At 39.4% G+C, this 17,370-nt stretch overlaps 1 protein-coding gene across 1 annotated transcript in view; it reads right to left on the reverse strand.

Annotated features, from left to right (window-relative positions):
- Nucleotides 1-3,077: 3,077 nt before the first annotated feature.
- LOC128372686 (trithorax group protein osa-like) overlaps nucleotides 3,078-17,370 on the reverse strand; it is a 34,723-nt gene continuing 20,430 nt past the window's right edge. Inside the window, exons 2-9 of the mRNA XM_053332812.1 lie at nucleotides 12,702-12,856; nucleotides 8,794-8,938; nucleotides 7,896-8,102; nucleotides 7,091-7,305; nucleotides 5,365-5,495; nucleotides 5,144-5,271; nucleotides 4,926-5,049; nucleotides 3,078-3,380 (exon numbers count right to left, since the gene is read on the reverse strand). Coding sequence (XP_053188787.1) covers nucleotides 3,197-3,380; nucleotides 4,926-5,049; nucleotides 5,144-5,271; nucleotides 5,365-5,495; nucleotides 7,091-7,305; nucleotides 7,896-8,102; nucleotides 8,794-8,938; nucleotides 12,702-12,856 — 1,289 coding nt within the window. The 3' untranslated portion in view covers nucleotides 3,078-3,196. The remainder of the gene's footprint in view (nucleotides 3,381-4,925; nucleotides 5,050-5,143; nucleotides 5,272-5,364; nucleotides 5,496-7,090; nucleotides 7,306-7,895; nucleotides 8,103-8,793; nucleotides 8,939-12,701; nucleotides 12,857-17,370) is intronic.

Genomic DNA, 17,370 nt, shown 5'->3' on the forward strand with positions numbered 1-17,370 from the left:
GCATTTTGTTTTTGAATGGGCAGGGACAAAGCCAATATCATTATCTTTAGAAAGCCAGAGATTGTGTAATAACAAATGACTTTAATCCTTATTACTAAGCACTGCACATTTATTAAAAAAAACATTTCTATATAAATATCATTGCTTGAATTAAGGTCATATATGAAGCTCTTGAAAAGGGAAATGTTCCCTTTTACAAGTTAAATCTACACTCACTACAGTTTAGCACACAAACATTATGTTGGATCTTTGGTTTACCTTTTTTCAGACTGATTGAACTGAGAAGTGCGTGTGTGTGTGTGTGTGTGTGTGTGTGTGTGTTTTCTTCTCTGAACTTACTCTACATATTTATTGTTTGGAAACTTATTTGAGCTAATAAGAGCTTTCTGTATATTTTTTCTCTCTTTTTTGTGGTTTTTGTTAATTATTCTCTCAATCTTGATGAAGACACATTGCACAGAAACACTGTTGCTGTGACGAAAGAACCAACCATGACCATCAGTGGAAAAGTTTACTTATGTTGTTACGTGCGATTTAGTACCTCATCTGGATGCCTAAAACCTGGTGCTTTTTTTTGGGCAGTGAGACACATTCAATGTCACGACATGAACCGCGAGTCACACGTCTCATCGTTATCTCCCTTTATTCCCTTATAGCATATGTTTGTTAAGGTCACCCTCATGGTACACATCAGTTCATCCCCCCTCTGTAACCTGTTTGTTGTCATTATGTGAAACCCATCTTTAAGTTTATTGATTAAAGTCGTTGTGAGAGACTGCAACATTATAAAACCAAAGCTGACTGAAAAAAAGAAGAAAAAACATGAGTTGTCGTTACTTTTTTTGCCGTGAATGTTTGCATTTTTGTTTTCTTGCCATTGCGTACTGTAACCTCTTTTGTGTTTCATTCGAGTCATACACGTTTTGAACATCACCTGTATGTTGCTTTGTATTTATGCAATAGTTGCAGTTGTGACTATGATGGTTTGTGGATTTAGGCCTGATTTCACTATACAGAGTGTAACGCAAAGAACAGGCAAAATAAGGAAAAAAAATAAAAGGAAAACCTTTTTGAATGTCCAAGTAAACTGTTTCCTGTCTTATATTCCTCAGCTTCCAACAGTGTCTCATGTATCAAAGCTAGTTCTGTCATTTTAAACATTTACCTATACAGGAAGGACATTATACACTATATAAAGTTTTTAACTTCACAATGTGGACCTAGATTTCTACCACCCTCTGGTGGATAATAAATATATCTTACACAAGTTATTGACAGAAATCTAGGTAAAACTTAAATAAAATCCCCCTGGTTAGTATTTACAAGCGGTATATAAATAATCATATATTGTAGTTGTATGCAAATAGGATATTTCAAAATTACTAATAACGTTCTATGAAGCTTCTGTACTTCTGTGATGCTTAATTGAAGAATCATCAAGACTTATGCTTTGGCTAAGCATTACTTAATTATATTAGCTGCTTAATAGTTGTTATAAATGCTAAATAGAAAGGATTAGAGACATCACACTGTAGAGTGAGTTTAATATTAATGACCAGAGTCTTTTGGAGGATTTTTAGCCCCATTGAATGACTTGAGTGTCCGTTAGACGAAAAAAAAAAAATGGCACAAACTTTCCACAGAGCCTCATCATGATCAATCAGAACAGTATGTTTTATTTATTGTTACCAGCTGCACTGTATGCTATATGTTCACCTTGTACAAGAAACAAATACAAACAATCACACTAAAAACCAAACAGCCTTCTCTTGCTAACGTCACGGGGCTATAAAGGGATGGACGATGCCTCGGAGAGCCGCAGTTGGCTTTCATCAGAGCAGAAAAACAAAGAAGAAACTATAAGGAGGAGAGGGCAGGTCGTCACATAAGACTATGATTATAAGAACATTTAACAAGGCAATACAAATCTAACAGGACTGAAAACTTTGAACATCAAAAAACAAACATTTGATATATTAAAAAAAAAAAAATACCACAATGGAGAAATGGGTAGAGATGTGAAAAGCAGACTTGATTTTTTTTTCTCTTTTCTGTTCAGATTTGGACAGATTTGATGATTAGGTTTTTTTTCCTGAGTCATTGACAGAATTACTGTTTTTGTTTTTCTAAACACTTTCCATTCTCGTTAGCTGGTCCTGCAATGTACTGTAGGTCCTTTGGATGCAAACAGGTATTTGGGACACTGCTCATAACAATAACCACATACTGCAGGTACTTCAGTTCAGTACAGTTGGAAAAACAGCAAGATTTAACTGAGGTGTCAAACACTCAACTTACAATATCTAACTATGAATGTCAGTCTTTTTTTCCATTTTTCCGTTTCTTTTTATTTATTTTTTTTTGGTTTAAAAGGGTAGTTTTTACCTCATAAGCCGAAATATTCTCCCAGGAGCTGGTACAGCGTGTTTACCGCCTTGCATCTTTCTCTACATTCAGGGGCCGCTGGCCTCAACGATTGAGAGCTGAGCAAAGATGGAGTTCAGATTTCTGAACAGGATGGCAGATGCTGCAGTCGTCGTCAGCTGGCTTTTCCGGTCTGCTAAACATACATGTTAACTGTAAATCCATTCATTTTCACACACTGAAGAACAGAAAAACAGATATCATACACTTGCAACAGAAACACAGAATATAAGATAAACAGAAGAAGTAAAAAAAACCAAAAAAAACACGAGACATGTTTGTGCTGAAATGGGTGATGACGAAGGACAGAAAAGGAGGCTTGATGGGTCATTTACGAAGTCACTGTCCTCTCAAGCGCTTCTTTTAAACCAGGGAGGGAGGGACAGATTTCCATCCTGCATGTGGTAATGTCAACGTGTCCCAGAAGCCAGGAGGAATCTCCCTAAAATATACTAAAAAATAAAGATGAAAGTATCACTTAAATCAACAAGAAACAAAAACAGATATGGAGGGAGGATCAGATGTTCTGCGCCTAAGCTTGACAGTCAGTCCCATCTCTGTGTGGCAGCTTGTGTGTGTGTGTCACATCCACTGTCCTCACTCAGGCTTTAGTGGCTTCACACAAAAATGAAGTGTGTGAAACATTGCCTGGCGGGCAGTCTGCTGGTAGGTTCAGACGGCTGAAGTCAAGTGTAGAGTCAGATGGTTGAATTGCTGGGTTTCATAGTTTTTAATGTCGGTTTTAGCCCCCTGCTCGGCTACAGCAGCAGTCCTACGGCTCAGTCATGTGCTCTCTCATGGGGTCGCCATGTTTGGAGGGTTGGTTGGGGGAGGTGGCCTGTGACGGATGGGTACCAGGGGGCAGGGTGTGGGCGATGGGCACTCCCCCGGGCACCAACCCCTCCATAGGCCCAGGAATCCCACCGGGGGCAACGCCCACCACACCAGGAGGGAACCTGCAGACCGGACATGAGGTGATTAACATGTGTGATGGAGAGCAAAGACAAAACTATTATTTACCTGAAAGTAAGAACTAGAATAACTCTGCTGCTGCCCAGCAGTATGATTGCGGTAAGATGTTTTTCCCTACCACACAACTGAAATGAATACGTTGCTCCCTGATTATAATCTCTAAAATCTAAAAACAGCTGCATTGTCAAACTTAGAGTTTTAGCAAAACAGAATCAGCACATTAAATTTGAAAAGTTGTGTAACTTTAAATTAATTATATACAATATATATAATGAAGTCAATAATGAAGTACTATTGAGAATAAGCAAAGAAAACCATTTTAAAATGGTGCAAGTATAATAAACATCGCAAGGAGCACTGCAGCATGGAGGCAAGTCTGGTGAGAGGATTTTAAACATATTTGCTCACTTACTTATAATGATATCTAGTCCTGCAGATACTTATTTGTTCAGGTTTTAAGATATCTATCTCTTCAATTTCTGCTGCCAATACAACAGAACATGGAAAAACATTTTATATATATATATATTTATATTAGACACTGGTACTGCAAAGGGCTATGTAAGTTGTTTTCTTGAATATGGGTGAACTGGGAGCCCTTTAATACTGGAGAGCTGAAAGGGTAAACGTGCGGAAGGAAACTTGTAATGCTTTAGAAAGGTTTAAGATTCCCTTTGACAAACATGGTGTGAGGATCACATCGCAGTCACCACAAAACACACATCTGTATTTCTTTCTTTCTTTACCACAGTGACATAACTCCATGTCCTCTTCCTGACTTTCACTGAAGAAGCGCCACATCTAAAACCTTCCAGCTGTCATTTTTGCACTGTCTACTGTTTGTTGCTTGTAAATCTGCTCAAAGAAGTATATCAATATACAAATATTCTACTCTTGAACTCCAGTATGTCACACCTAACTGTAAATGTACAAACATCAGCTGTATTTCAGTGTCTATTTCAGGGTGGGAGTGTTAGGGGAGGGGGGTGTTGCGGGTATCAATGGGATACTGGGTAGGTACAGCAAGGTGAGTTAGAGTGTGAAGCAGAGAGAGGCTATACAGTAGATTTCAATGGGTTTTGGTTTTTTATTAATGATGTTATTCATTTGCTCTGGCCTGTGGGCCAGCAGTAGTAGTATTCATTCATTTACCTGGTTGAGAATTAGGTATATAATTTGTCCTGCATTCCCCCCGTTGCTATGGCCTGTACCATCGTTTGGTTCACTCGGCTGTGTGAGAAAAGCAGTTCAGTCTGGTTGAGACAATATAGAGACTGAGAGATGAAGAACCTAAGCTAAAGGGATACATTCATTTGGGCAATATATAGTCACACCACTAAAAACTAGGACCCAGCCAAATATTTAGGGAAAAAATAGCCAGAATATCAGATAAACATACACATGAACATGAAGACAAACTACCACTCCCCCTGTGTGTTAAGCCTCATCTACTGCAGGTGTTGAGATTGTACAGGTGATCTCTGTGTGATGTCAGTAACCTGCTGGGTTCCCATAAATCCACCTCCTACCTGTAGGCGGCACCATTGATCTCAGGGTGAACTTGAGGCTGCTGCTGCTCCATCATTCCCCAGGGCGCTGTGGTGACGAAGAACTCTTTGTTGACGCAGTTTCGGAGACTATCAGGAATACGGCCTGCGTAGGAGAAAAAGATTGAACTCTGGTGAGCTGAGTAACCAAACCATATGAATGCGTGGGGGTCTGCATGCAGTCACAGATGTGTGCGCACCGGTGATGGCTCTGCGTATTTCTGTGGCGGCAGCTTCTCGCATTTCCAGCGACGCCTGCTCACTGTACCAGGCGGTGTGGGGTGTGCAGATCAAGTTGGGGGCGTCTTTCAGAGGACCTTGAGAAAAACTGCAAGCAGGAAAAGAGATGAAGAGATGAATAAGGAAGAACTATCTATCTTCTTCACTTATCTGATGGTGTAAAAGGGCAGATCGCAGCCACCTGAAAGGCTCAGACTCGTGGACGTCCAAGGCAGCTCCCCGTATCCTTCCTTCTTTCAGGGCCTGAGCCAAAGCTTTCTCATCCACCAGACCCCCCCGCGCCGCGTTGACCAGGAAAGCGCCTTGACGCATCTACAAATAATAGACGCATCAGTTTGTTTTTTAAAAAATTCTTAGCATATTACAGTTTTAAATGTTCAACATGTCAGCATGTGTGGCTTTGAGATTATACACTCAAGAGGTGCTGTCACTGCCTCTGAGCAGTGTAGGAGGATTTTTTTTTCTTCAATATCCAACAAAACAAATGCTTTTCACATAAAGACAGGCAGGATAACAAAAGGCTTTGCAAAGGAAGAGGACATTTAATTGACACTAATCCCTTCATGTTCACAGAAGCTTTTATTCAGGCTATAACATAAACTAGCATATAAGCAATGATGCAGATGAACATCAGAATTTTCTTTGAGAGGCTAACAAAGCAAATAGTAGTGACATATTCATTCTTCAAGCACCTGTACATGGTTCAAATCTTTAATAGACCACTGAATTGACTGTAAAACAACCTGCAGTTCAATTAATACCCTGCAGGTGGCAGCAGGGATCAGCAAAAAACTGAATGCAAGGCTGTACAAGTGTTTGAAAAATCTCAACAGTGCTTCTTCTTGCATTAATCATGTTAGGGGATAAAATCTGTTCACACAATCACATTAAACATCTAAAACAGAGAGGTCGATTTGAAGGTTAAGATTTTTTTTTTAGGTAAAATGAAGTCTTCAGGGAATGGATGTAAGTTAATGCAAATTGTTTTTTAATGACAAAGACTTCCTCTCTCCTGTGAGGCTGAATATTCACTTTCTGAGCAAGCAGTCCCATGAAGTTGACATGGTGCTGTTCAATCTCTGGTCTCATGGAGTGACTAGCTTAGCTACTAATACACCAAGGCTGGTTAACCCCCATGCCTGGCCTGGTAGACCACTCAGCTGGCAAATGTGACTTGGCTGGTCAGTAGCATTCCTCTGCTTTGTAAGAAACTCACAACTGTAGTGGTGTACTGCTCAGAATGAGCAAGTGCAGAAGTAAAGTAAATCATGACTGCTGAAAAGAGTGTGTAGGATTGTAGGCTAGTAGACCTTACTTTTGAAGGGAAATATCTATATTTACATAGTAAGTTTACTGGTGAATATGAAGGAATGTTGGATTACTACGTTCTGTTAGGGTTCAAATTTATTTATTTTACTGATTTTAAAAACATGCAAATGAACACAGTTTTCACACATTGTAACAAAAGACCACCATCCACCTCCCTGTTATTCTGGAGCCACAAGGACTCTCTAATATTTCTTTGCATGTGCATGTTCCACGCACCTTTCCACTTATTTAAAGGTTGTTTAAACAGCCTGTAATTGCAAGTTGCCAACAAAGGAACCCTGGTAGCTGAGGGATGCCAGTGGCCAGCCAAGTCAACTGCCAGTCTGCCGGGTTAAAGCTGTGCTACCAACCTCTGGGAATCTTAGTGAGGAGAATGTGCAACCTGCTTTGGAGGGTAATGAGGAAAACGCTTTTGCCAACTCCAGCTTATGAGTTTTGATGAGTTGCAGTTTTTGGATGTTTGCTATGTTGGCCTTTCAAACCATATATTCAGTTCAATAGTGATTGTAAAATCTGGCTTATATAAGAGGGATAAATTCTTCATGCCTTGAGCTTCCTCTGTGCTTGAGTTCCCCTACCTGTTTGATGGTGAAGTCGTTGATGAGGTGGTGGTTGTGTTCGTTCAGGTTGCAGTGCAGGGACACGCAGTCGCTCTGGTAGAGCAGGTCCTGGAGTGTGTAGACTCGCTGAACGCCCAACGAGCGCTCCAAGCCGTCCTGGAGGTAGGGGTCGTAGAAGATCGTGTTGAAGCCAAACGGCTTGGCCCGCATCGCCACCGCCTGGCCTGAGCGACCTGATGGAGGCAGATGGAATGACAGTGTGAGCTAAGAGACGGCTCAGATTCCAGTAGTTTAGCTTCAGTAAATGCAGCAAGATACCAAATGCATGTGCACCACTACTAGAGCGTAAAGCATTAATTAATCAATCTATTAGTAGTGTGATGGAAAATAAATCACTTTCTGTATTGGCAGGATTTTTATTATTAATTAATTATTTAACAAGCAAGATTTGCTGGTTCTAGACATTGCTAACATTTAAGGTTGAGGTTGAAATGTCTCAACAACTATTGAAACTGAAAATAGAACTTGGAATTAAAACATGTATGATAGTTTTGAAGTGGAGTTTTAAAATAGACAGATATTAATTTATTTTAATGGTATTTGATTTATTTGGATGTATACCCATCCAGTCTTCAATACATTTTTTGTTGAAACAATAAACAGGTCAAGTTGGGACAATAATTCTAAACTTCTCTCTCAAGCAAAAATGCTCCCACATATGTTGCCAGATGCTCTCATGAACTCAATGCAGATGTTGAAGTTTCAAATAACTAAACGTGGCATCACTGCTACCAATAAACACCCTCCCAAACAAGGAGCTCACCAAATCCTATGAGGCCGAGCGTCTCTCCTCGCATCCTGGCTGCCCCTGACGCCACCTCCCGGATCTGCTCCACACTCTGGACCCGCGTGCCCTCCCGGAGGGCCTGGTAGAGCCAGGTGTTTCGCCGGTACAGGTTGAGAATATGACAAAGTGTTGAGTCTGCCGTTTCCTCTACAGCCGCTGAGGGGATATTACAAACTGCGATGCCTGGAGTAGGTACAACAAGAGAGAAAAATTGAGAAACAATGAAGCTCAAAACATTACGTGAGATAGTTCAGCTCTCCAAGACATTCAACTGACTAGAAACATAATTGATTTAATTATTATGGCTGTTTTGACAATAAATGTATGTGTAGTTCCTTTTATCTCATAAAATAATTGACTTTCTACAAAAATATAATTACGCTGTATCTAAAACATAATACTGAAGCATAAGAGGATAATTATAGCAGCTACTTATGTCCATAAAAATAACATTCCTCTCAGAAAAAAAAAGAAAAAAGAAATGTATTACCACAAAAGATGATAATTAGGATATCACACTAAATCCTGCTCTCATACCAAACATATGCCAAAGGGTCCAAATGGGAATCTGAGGGAGAGTTTCCTATCAGTTGGAGCATCTGCTCTGCATACACAATCAGTTGCATGACATATTTTGTTTACTCTACAGTATGTGATAATTCCTGTTACATATGTTGTTTATATTCATTCAATATAGTGAGTAGAGTTTGGTTTGGCCTGCATCCAAGGGTGCACTATCCTTATCCATAATGCATCACTTTTGGTTTTGTTGATTTATTTTTCTTTTTGTCTCATGTGATGGTGAATGAATGAGCCATATGGGGAAGCACGGCCCTCCATGTTCATTATTCCCAGCATATGTTTGTCCCCTTACCGAGCTCCCCGGCAGCCTTGATGTCGATATTGTCGTAGCCGCTGCCAATGCGGATGATAATGCGGAGTGCCTTGAACTTCTCCAGGTCCTCTCTGGTCAGGGTGATGGTGTGGTACATCATGGCCCCTACTGCTTCATTCAGAACCTCAAGGAGAGTAGAGAAGAGGAGGCATCATCTCTGCTGTCCTATTATATCAGAATTCTCTAAACAATCATTATAGACTAAGACTGTAAGAAATCATCTGCATTCATATTATAGACACAATGTCATTATGGTTCTTAATCAATATCTTCCCTGCATTTACATTCAGATTGATTTATCGTAACGCTGTCTGAGCAACTTGTTGTGGCCAAGAGGAGTACAACAGCAGTCACCACCTTCCTTTTTTTTGGAGCTAAGTTAATGTACGCTATCCGTCATCTAAATGCAAATGGATTGTTTATGTGTGCTCTAAAATACGAGTGCTTGTCTGTGTGTTTAGAACGAGCGCTTGCCAAAGCTGGTATTTGTCACTATCCATTCATTCAGACTGTATGCAAATAGGGTTAGAGTGGACCCAGGCAGGAACATAAAGTAGACTGACAGCTGCTAAGATACCCAGAAAGCATAACAAGTAGCTGCTGCAAGCCATGGTTGTTAAATAACAGGTTTAAATTCACAACCCTCTAACTGAATTAACCTAACCGAGCCGCCGGATTAGCATAGCCATGAATTTCCATACATCTCTTTTTTTATTTTTTTATTTTTTATTGGAGCTGGAGTGGGAGCTGTATGATAAATTCAAGGTTAAAGCTTTCCTCATACATTAATCTCATTACTTGTAGACCAGCAGCAGGTTGGCTGGAGATTATGCTGGAAAATGACACAGAATCAGAATATAAGCTAAACAGGTTTACATGAAGCGTAAAAAGTGAGCAAACAGCTTTTGTATCATGTTAATTAGCTGAAGCGCTCTTCTGCAGTTTGAGTTGGCATGCCACAGAGCATGTGCACCGTCACACTGTTATGGCACTATAGCAAGAATAGCATGACTCTTGTAGAGCAGATAAAGCTCTCAATACTGGAAATACTAATTCTTCTACACTCAGGTGGGCACATTTACAAAGCATTAAAGAAACACAGTATGGATATTTCTTTGTGGGTTTTAAAGAAGTTACATTAATTATTTTGCCAAGATATAGTTATAGAACATAATGTAAAACTGCAAATTGTTTGTATTTGTGTATCAATTAAACATAAAAGACACAGTGTGTTAATTAATGAGCTTTAGGGGTGCTGCTATGGGTATCTTTGAGCTTTGGACAGACCCAGTCTAGCTGTTTACTCTACTTTCAGTGTTAATGCAAAGCTAAGCCAACTGCCTGCTGGCTCTATCTTCACACTCAGCGGACAAATCAATCTTTTCATCCAACTCTTGGTGAAAAAGGAAATTTCCTAAAATAGAAAACTACTCTACTAACTATTCTATATAAACAATAATATCAACTTTATTATAAAACACACACTAATGAAAACAGAAATAGAAAATGATTATATTAAGTCATTAAGACTGAAAACTGATTGACACAAATTAGAATGATAGAATAAAGAACCTGATACAAAGACAAAAAGTATACCTCTGAGGTGTGGGATTAGGATTAAGGTTAATTATTTAAGTACATTTTGTATAAATGCTAAACGCCCCCCAGTTCCAGGGTGTCATTTGTAAAGATTTGCTCCTTTTCTTAGTCTTACATGAAAGTAAATTCTGTATTTTTCGACTGTTTTCTCGAACAAAACAGCAAATTTGATCATCTTTCAACAATTTCTAATGTTTTATGGCATTTTACAGACCAAACGAATCATTTGTGAATGGAGAAAACAGTCGGCAGGGTAATTTCAAAAAACCATTAGTTTAAGCCCTAATAAAAAGTGATTACTGAGACAGTGGTGTAAAAGACATTTGAAAGTCACACTAGCAGCACTTCAGAATGTCTTCTGTGTCTTTGCAAGGACACTACTGTATTAGTTAATAGACTGTGAGTGCTTTCTAATATATTTCCTTTCACTGTTGCACTCAACAGGGGCCACACTAAATGTGTGCAGGCCACCAGCGGCTCAGACTCGAACACAAATGCTGCAGTTTACACTGATTCCTTAAGTGACAGGCTCCTTAATCGCTGCATCTGCTCACTTCTAGACAATGCACGCACAAAGACAACAGTTTGCTCTGTGTGTGTTTGTTTATGTACTTGTGTGTGTAGAGTACTTCACTGTTGAAACTTACTGCTGAGGTTGTGTGTATAGAGTGCCCCATCTGTACCTGCTGCTCTGTGGCTATAACTGTGGGAGCGCTGCCAACACTTATACTCTCAGATGGGTCCTCTCTGTGTGTGTGTGTGTGTGTGTGTGTGTGTAGATATTTCTTGGTGTTTGTGTGTAGATATTTCTTGGTGTTTGTGTGTATGTAGGAAGAAAGTATTTATTTTGCTTCTAAACTCACATCATTAGGTTGGTATGAGTGTATTTGAACATTCAGTATAAAGGTGGCATTTTCACTGACACTGATCAAACATGAAGAACCAACATGAGCTCGTTTTGCTCTCTAAGTGTAAAGACATTCAACCCTCCAGTTTGGATTGTAAAATTGCTGCTGACTCGCTCCAGTGTATAGACAGTAAAAGAAGACAAATGTTTCACCCACTCTAGCTCAGAACAATTATACTGCATTTCTATTACCAGCCTCCTCCTCCTCCCCCTCCTCGTCCTCCTTATTTAACAAAGCAGCACTTCAGCACCCAGTGGGATTAGCGTCGGTGATGAAACCATTATAGTTGTACTGGGAGAGTGAAGCAAGCCAATGGGCTGAAATATTATTATTACATTACAGAGGAGGCGACACAGAAGGATGAACGAGAGGATTCTTCTGTGCTGAAATCAGGAATCATGTTCAAAGTTTGGTGAGGCTGCAGATGCTGCCAAAACTATTACTACCACTACGAGAGTGAGAAGCTGCACAGTCTGATGATGTTGCTATAAATTTAAAACTTCATGTGGTTTGACTTATTCTGACACTTTTTTCAAACATACAGTTTAATGTGACATTTACTCACTCTGACTTTAAAATGTGTAAAAACTATGGTGTACTTTGCCTTCACACATATTCACTGTCACATCTAAACACATCAGATATTTAAAACAGCTGTAATGTAAAGAACATAAGTGTTGCAAAAATGGGCTTAAAACATTATTTTAAACTTGTATTTCATATTTTTAAAAATATTTTTCATATTTCATTTTATTCTTTATTTTTTTTACTCTGTTTCGATGTGTTTTATTGTATTTGTACTTTACATTTCATTTAATAACTAATTTAGTATTTAAGTTGAATTTAAGTTCTGCATCAATAAAACCTAGGCTGCGGGATGCAGCTAAAAGCTATGGAAAAAAAGCTAGTAAGGGACCCTTGAGTTTAATATTTTACAGGTATGTGTTCCAAAGGCCAAGAATAACTCTCCATGTTGAATATTTACAGTATTACAACCATATATGACTTTAGCAGCAAACCCAGGAAACATGAAGGTGCTTATAACTCCTCCAACACATCATTGTTTTGATTTGAACTGTAAAGCATATTTGAAAGTTTTCCACAATACTTCATGCTGTAAAATCCAGACAGCTTGAAGCAACTAGAAAGTAAACATTAAAGTAGCAGCAAGAATAATTAGAACACAGAAGTAATTAAAATTAACAAAAGTCAATAGGAATTAGTTTATATAATTTAAATAAGTAGACTTCATGGCAGACACTCAGGATTTTGGAACAGCCCAGTCCCTCTCATATGGCTTTAAAGGATCAGTGCTACAGGTTGGCGCTATGTAAAATAAATTGTGGGTAAAAAGAACATCTGCAAAGTCATTTGTTCTACCTTCTCGTGTATCTCCTGTGTGGACTGGGCATCACAGAAAGCCACAGTAGCCAGATCTTTGAGGATGGGCATCTCCACGGTGCAGTCGCGCCCATCCAGCAGCGCCACCAGGGGGCGCGGGTGCATAGGCCCATTCATAATCTGGGGCCGAATACCTGCAGAGACAGAGAGAAAAGAGAGGAAGTTAATTATCTATGTCTGTCACACACAGTGAAGTGCGCTGCGGAAGAAGTGGTAAAATATAGGAAATACATCCAACCGCAGGAAGTGTTTACACAGACCTGAGCTGTGTGTTTGACTTGAATCAGTGGCTCACACACACATGCGTGCCCACATACACACACACAAACACACAAACACACACACACCTGAGCTGGATCAATACTCTGAAACTGGACTCAGCTGCTGTCTACTTTATACCACTATCATCCTCTCCCTTACCTGGCAACACTGGTCACACACACACAAACACACACAATGCTGGTGATACAACTACCCCCCTCTCTCTCTCTGTTATCCGTACTGTTACCAGGCAACAGGTCCTTTCACCCCATGAGGTCATCACCTCCATTATCCTATCACCGCACAGAAACCGGACGGTCTTCAATGTGTGCTCCTGTGTGTGTGTGTGTGTGTGTGTGTGTGTGTGTGTGTGTGTGTGTGTGTGTGTGTGTGTGTGTGTGTGTATCTTCAGTGCGCCCTTTACACACCTAACAGGGCCCCCTCATTCCGACACTGAGGTAAAATCAGCTGATCAATAATTACATTTAAACTTGTGATTGTGTCTGATGTTCTCAGTAGTGACACGGTTGCTCTTCAGGGACAAAAGTGTCTAAAACTGCTGGAAACTAGAAATGAGCCGGTATTGATTAATTTACTGAATAACTCTCTTCAGCCTCACATCAAGGTAACGCACTCTTTAAGTGATTAAAAAAACCAACTGTGTAATACTGAAGAAAAAACCGGCAGTGCAGACCTAAATCCTTCTAAAAAGAGGAGGAAAAAAAAGAGGGAAAAGAAAAAGGAGAAAGGGGCGTCCACACAGCACCACTCTCTGGCTCCCTGCTGCCTGTTGTCATGGTGATTAGAGGATTTGGGCAGGATTCTGAAATATTTTATTTAGTGGCATCTGCGCTGCTGGAGAGGACATCCAAGCCTGCTCGCTCCATGTCTGTCTCTCTTAACTCCTCCAGTTTTGGGAAGCAAGGACAGTGCTGCGACCTACACAACGACAACATGCTAACATATGTACTTTAAACACATCAGATGTGTATAATGTTGAAAGATTCTGCATCGGTAAGCTCATTTTATGTTCTGCAGAGTTAATCGAAAATGTTTCACTGATAATTGATCCAAATTTTAAGATGATGGCCCCATGAAGTTCTACAATTTAAAAGCTATTTTCTTCTTCCTAGAAGTGATGAGTTCCTACATGAACTCAAACAAACACACATTAAGCACACTGTTGGCCATTTCACATGAGAGATGTCTGTATTTTTCGTCTTTCTCTGTGCACCTTTTACTGGTTTGAAATGGTGGGACTCGACTGGAGAAAAAAACAAACATATTTCCTTGCACCGACCCGAACTGAGCAACATCTGATTCTCGATTTTGATGACTTGATGAATTGCCAGCTCACTGTCAACAAAATCTGAACCACACCCACACTTTGGGGTTAACAGTTGATAAATAAGTTATGAATTCAGGCATGATTAATTCATATTATAGAGAAATACTTATACTTGGGAAAAAAGGGTCTCTGGTAGAGAAAGTATCTTTAAGATTAACATCCAATTTTGTCTATTTTCTGGAAGGCTGAAGAAAAAACTGTCAACCATTTTTATAAGTTATCTGTTCAAATGATTTTACTAAATCAATATAGAGGCTGAAGTTGAATTCAAAGTGTACTTTTAGCAAGACAAAGTTGTCAGTTTTAGAAAAGACTCTACAGAGATACACATCTGTGGTCTTCTGCAGGTACACTGCTTAAGTGATGCTGAAAAAGCCAAAGACTGTAAATAATGCAGAGTTTGACTCCTTTACACAGACACGCAAAAATGCACAAATCTGCACACTCACTCACGACATAATGAATGACAGACCTCCCCCACCTGCGTTACACCCATCAGAGTGAGAGAAATGGAAATGGGGGATTAATTAAAATGAGAATTACAATATCAAGAACAGCTTAGCGGTGTGTCATTAACATCACAGCTTTGACAAACTGACACACATTATTATTATTACAGTCTTAATTCATCTAAGAACAAGGTGAACTCTCTATCTCTCTCTTTCTCTGCTTCTATCAATTCACAGAAGAAGCTGAATCACATTCAGACATCTCAGAGGACGCAAACATATGACAAACTATGGAAAGGAGTTCATCACACAGCACAGGGGATTTAAGATGAAGATGTAGGTAAATCAGAGAAGGAGAACTATGAGGAGGACATGACCGAAAAAATGTGAAATGGAAAGCCTATTTGTATCATCGTTATTTCCCAGATTTAGCATTTCAAACAGGCAGCTTGTAGGATTAATTGTAAGATATTATTGATCTTTTTTTAAATCAGTGGATGAGCCTTTAAAGGAGCAGTCCAGTGTTTTTACACATGAAGTCGACTCATCACTCAGCCTGTGAAATATCAAGTCTTATGTGGCTCTGAGGAGCTTTCTAAAATTAGGAAAAAATGGAGGTGGTAATTTAGGAGGCAGGGAGGGCCTATTGAATCTAGCTATTGAGTTGCATTATGGGAAATGTAGGATCCAGTGCTTTTGAGGCCCATACTGCAGATTAAAAATCAGCATATCTCCCTCTCTACTGCTTCAATTTTGACCGTTCTTTTTTTCAATCTGTCTATTGTGAGTCTCCCAACTTTGCAAAAATAAAAAAAATACTACATTGTGTATAGATCAATCTTGTTCGATCCACATTCAAGCCAAAAAAACCCACAAACAACAACTAATTGAACTTTGGTTTTTGTTTTATGGCAGTTTATATTTTTAAAAAAGCCTCTGAGGAATTTAAACCATTGGATTGATTACATCTGTTACAGATCTGTTACTGCTTGAAACTCATTTTTACAGATGTGTTTTGGTGCATAGATGTTCTGTTAAATTATTTCTGACCTTGATTTCCTGTTGATTTCATATTATTGCTTTGCTTTCACGTTTTTTACTCACATCATTCTTCACTCTTTGGTGTTGATTTTATGAAGGTTTTAAGGCTTTTATGACTGCTTTGTGAGCCACTTTATGAAACGGTTTGGAGATACAGAGATGATTTTTTATTACCTTGTTATTATATTACAACCATTAACAATATTATTATTGTGCAGTGCTCATAAAAGCAGTACTTCATAAAAGCCTCAATGGCATACCAAACAGAGAACAACGATGAGAAAAAAAAGGTACAGAAGAAGAAAAGGTTAAAAAAGGAATAATGTGGAAGAAGTAACCTCGATCTCATTGTTCCTTTTTTCAGAGTATAAGGTGACTGCACACATTATTCTCGCTGGAGGTACTTGTGTGTGCGTGTGTGTGTGTTTGTGTGTGTGTGTGTGTGTGTGAGGCAGCTCTGGCACCAAACACACCTGTGACTCTGTACATCTCTCTCTGCGCCTCATCATGCAGAGTTCATTATCATAGACAAAGAAGAAAATAGTTTGACCATCTAAAACAGACGCACACTAGGAAACGCACTGTTGCTCAGACAGATGCAGCCTCGTATGAACGCACACAACACACAGACACACAGACACGCACTGAATGAGTTTCCTGTACTGTATACACATATAAACAAAAAACAGCTGTTGGGAAAAGCAGTGTCACTAGTGGAAGTAGGTCAAAAATACTGTTGATTAATTATTTCCTGGTGGCTAATAGGCTTTCTCCAGCCTAATAAGGCAGAACATGCCATTGGACTAAATACATGATGGATCTGCGGATAATTAACTCCTAATGAGGCTGTTAATGCAGGTCTTAATGACTTGGATACTTTACCATTGATTTTAAGAAGCTCATTGGTTTTCAGACAGAAAGAACAATTCTAAAGAAAGAAAATAATATATCCAAAACCGACAGTGTGTTTATCTTACATGAGTGATGGTATGTTTATACTTGATTGTAATGAAGGGTCAGAAATCTAGAGACTCTGTTATGTCCTCCTGATGTCTGATGCATCACAGGTAATGAGTTTATAGGGCTCTAGCTTCTGGTCTCGCACTGACAGACACAGACTACGTTATATTTCCTCCTGCCAGCATCAGACATAAATCGAGCAGAACCAGTGATCATTTTGAAGTTCTTAATCAAATCCAATCAAAATCGCTGGTGACAAGCATTAATAGCTCTGAGCTCAGCAGTGCTTCTAAAAAATAGTGTCAGGAGGGAAATGTTTTTCAGAAATAGTCGATGACAGATGGGATCTCAAGCAGCTGCGCTCGTCTTCTGTATATGATCCTTGATTCAATTTAAAAACAGTTCACAGAGCTCACAATTCAAAACTGAAATGATCGAAAATGTAGCCAGCAATCAGTCCCAGTTGCAGCAAAAATAAGGGAGCTAATTCCTCATTGATCTGGGATCTTGGGAATCTGAGGGACTTTCTCAGATATTAGACTGTGCGATTGAACCCGAGCTGACAGCATCCCTGTGTGGAGTTTCTGAA

Source organism: Scomber japonicus, chromosome 14, assembly GCF_027409825.1.
Source record: "Scomber japonicus isolate fScoJap1 chromosome 14, fScoJap1.pri, whole genome shotgun sequence".
Classification (NCBI taxonomy): Eukaryota; Metazoa; Chordata; class Actinopteri; order Scombriformes; family Scombridae; genus Scomber; species Scomber japonicus.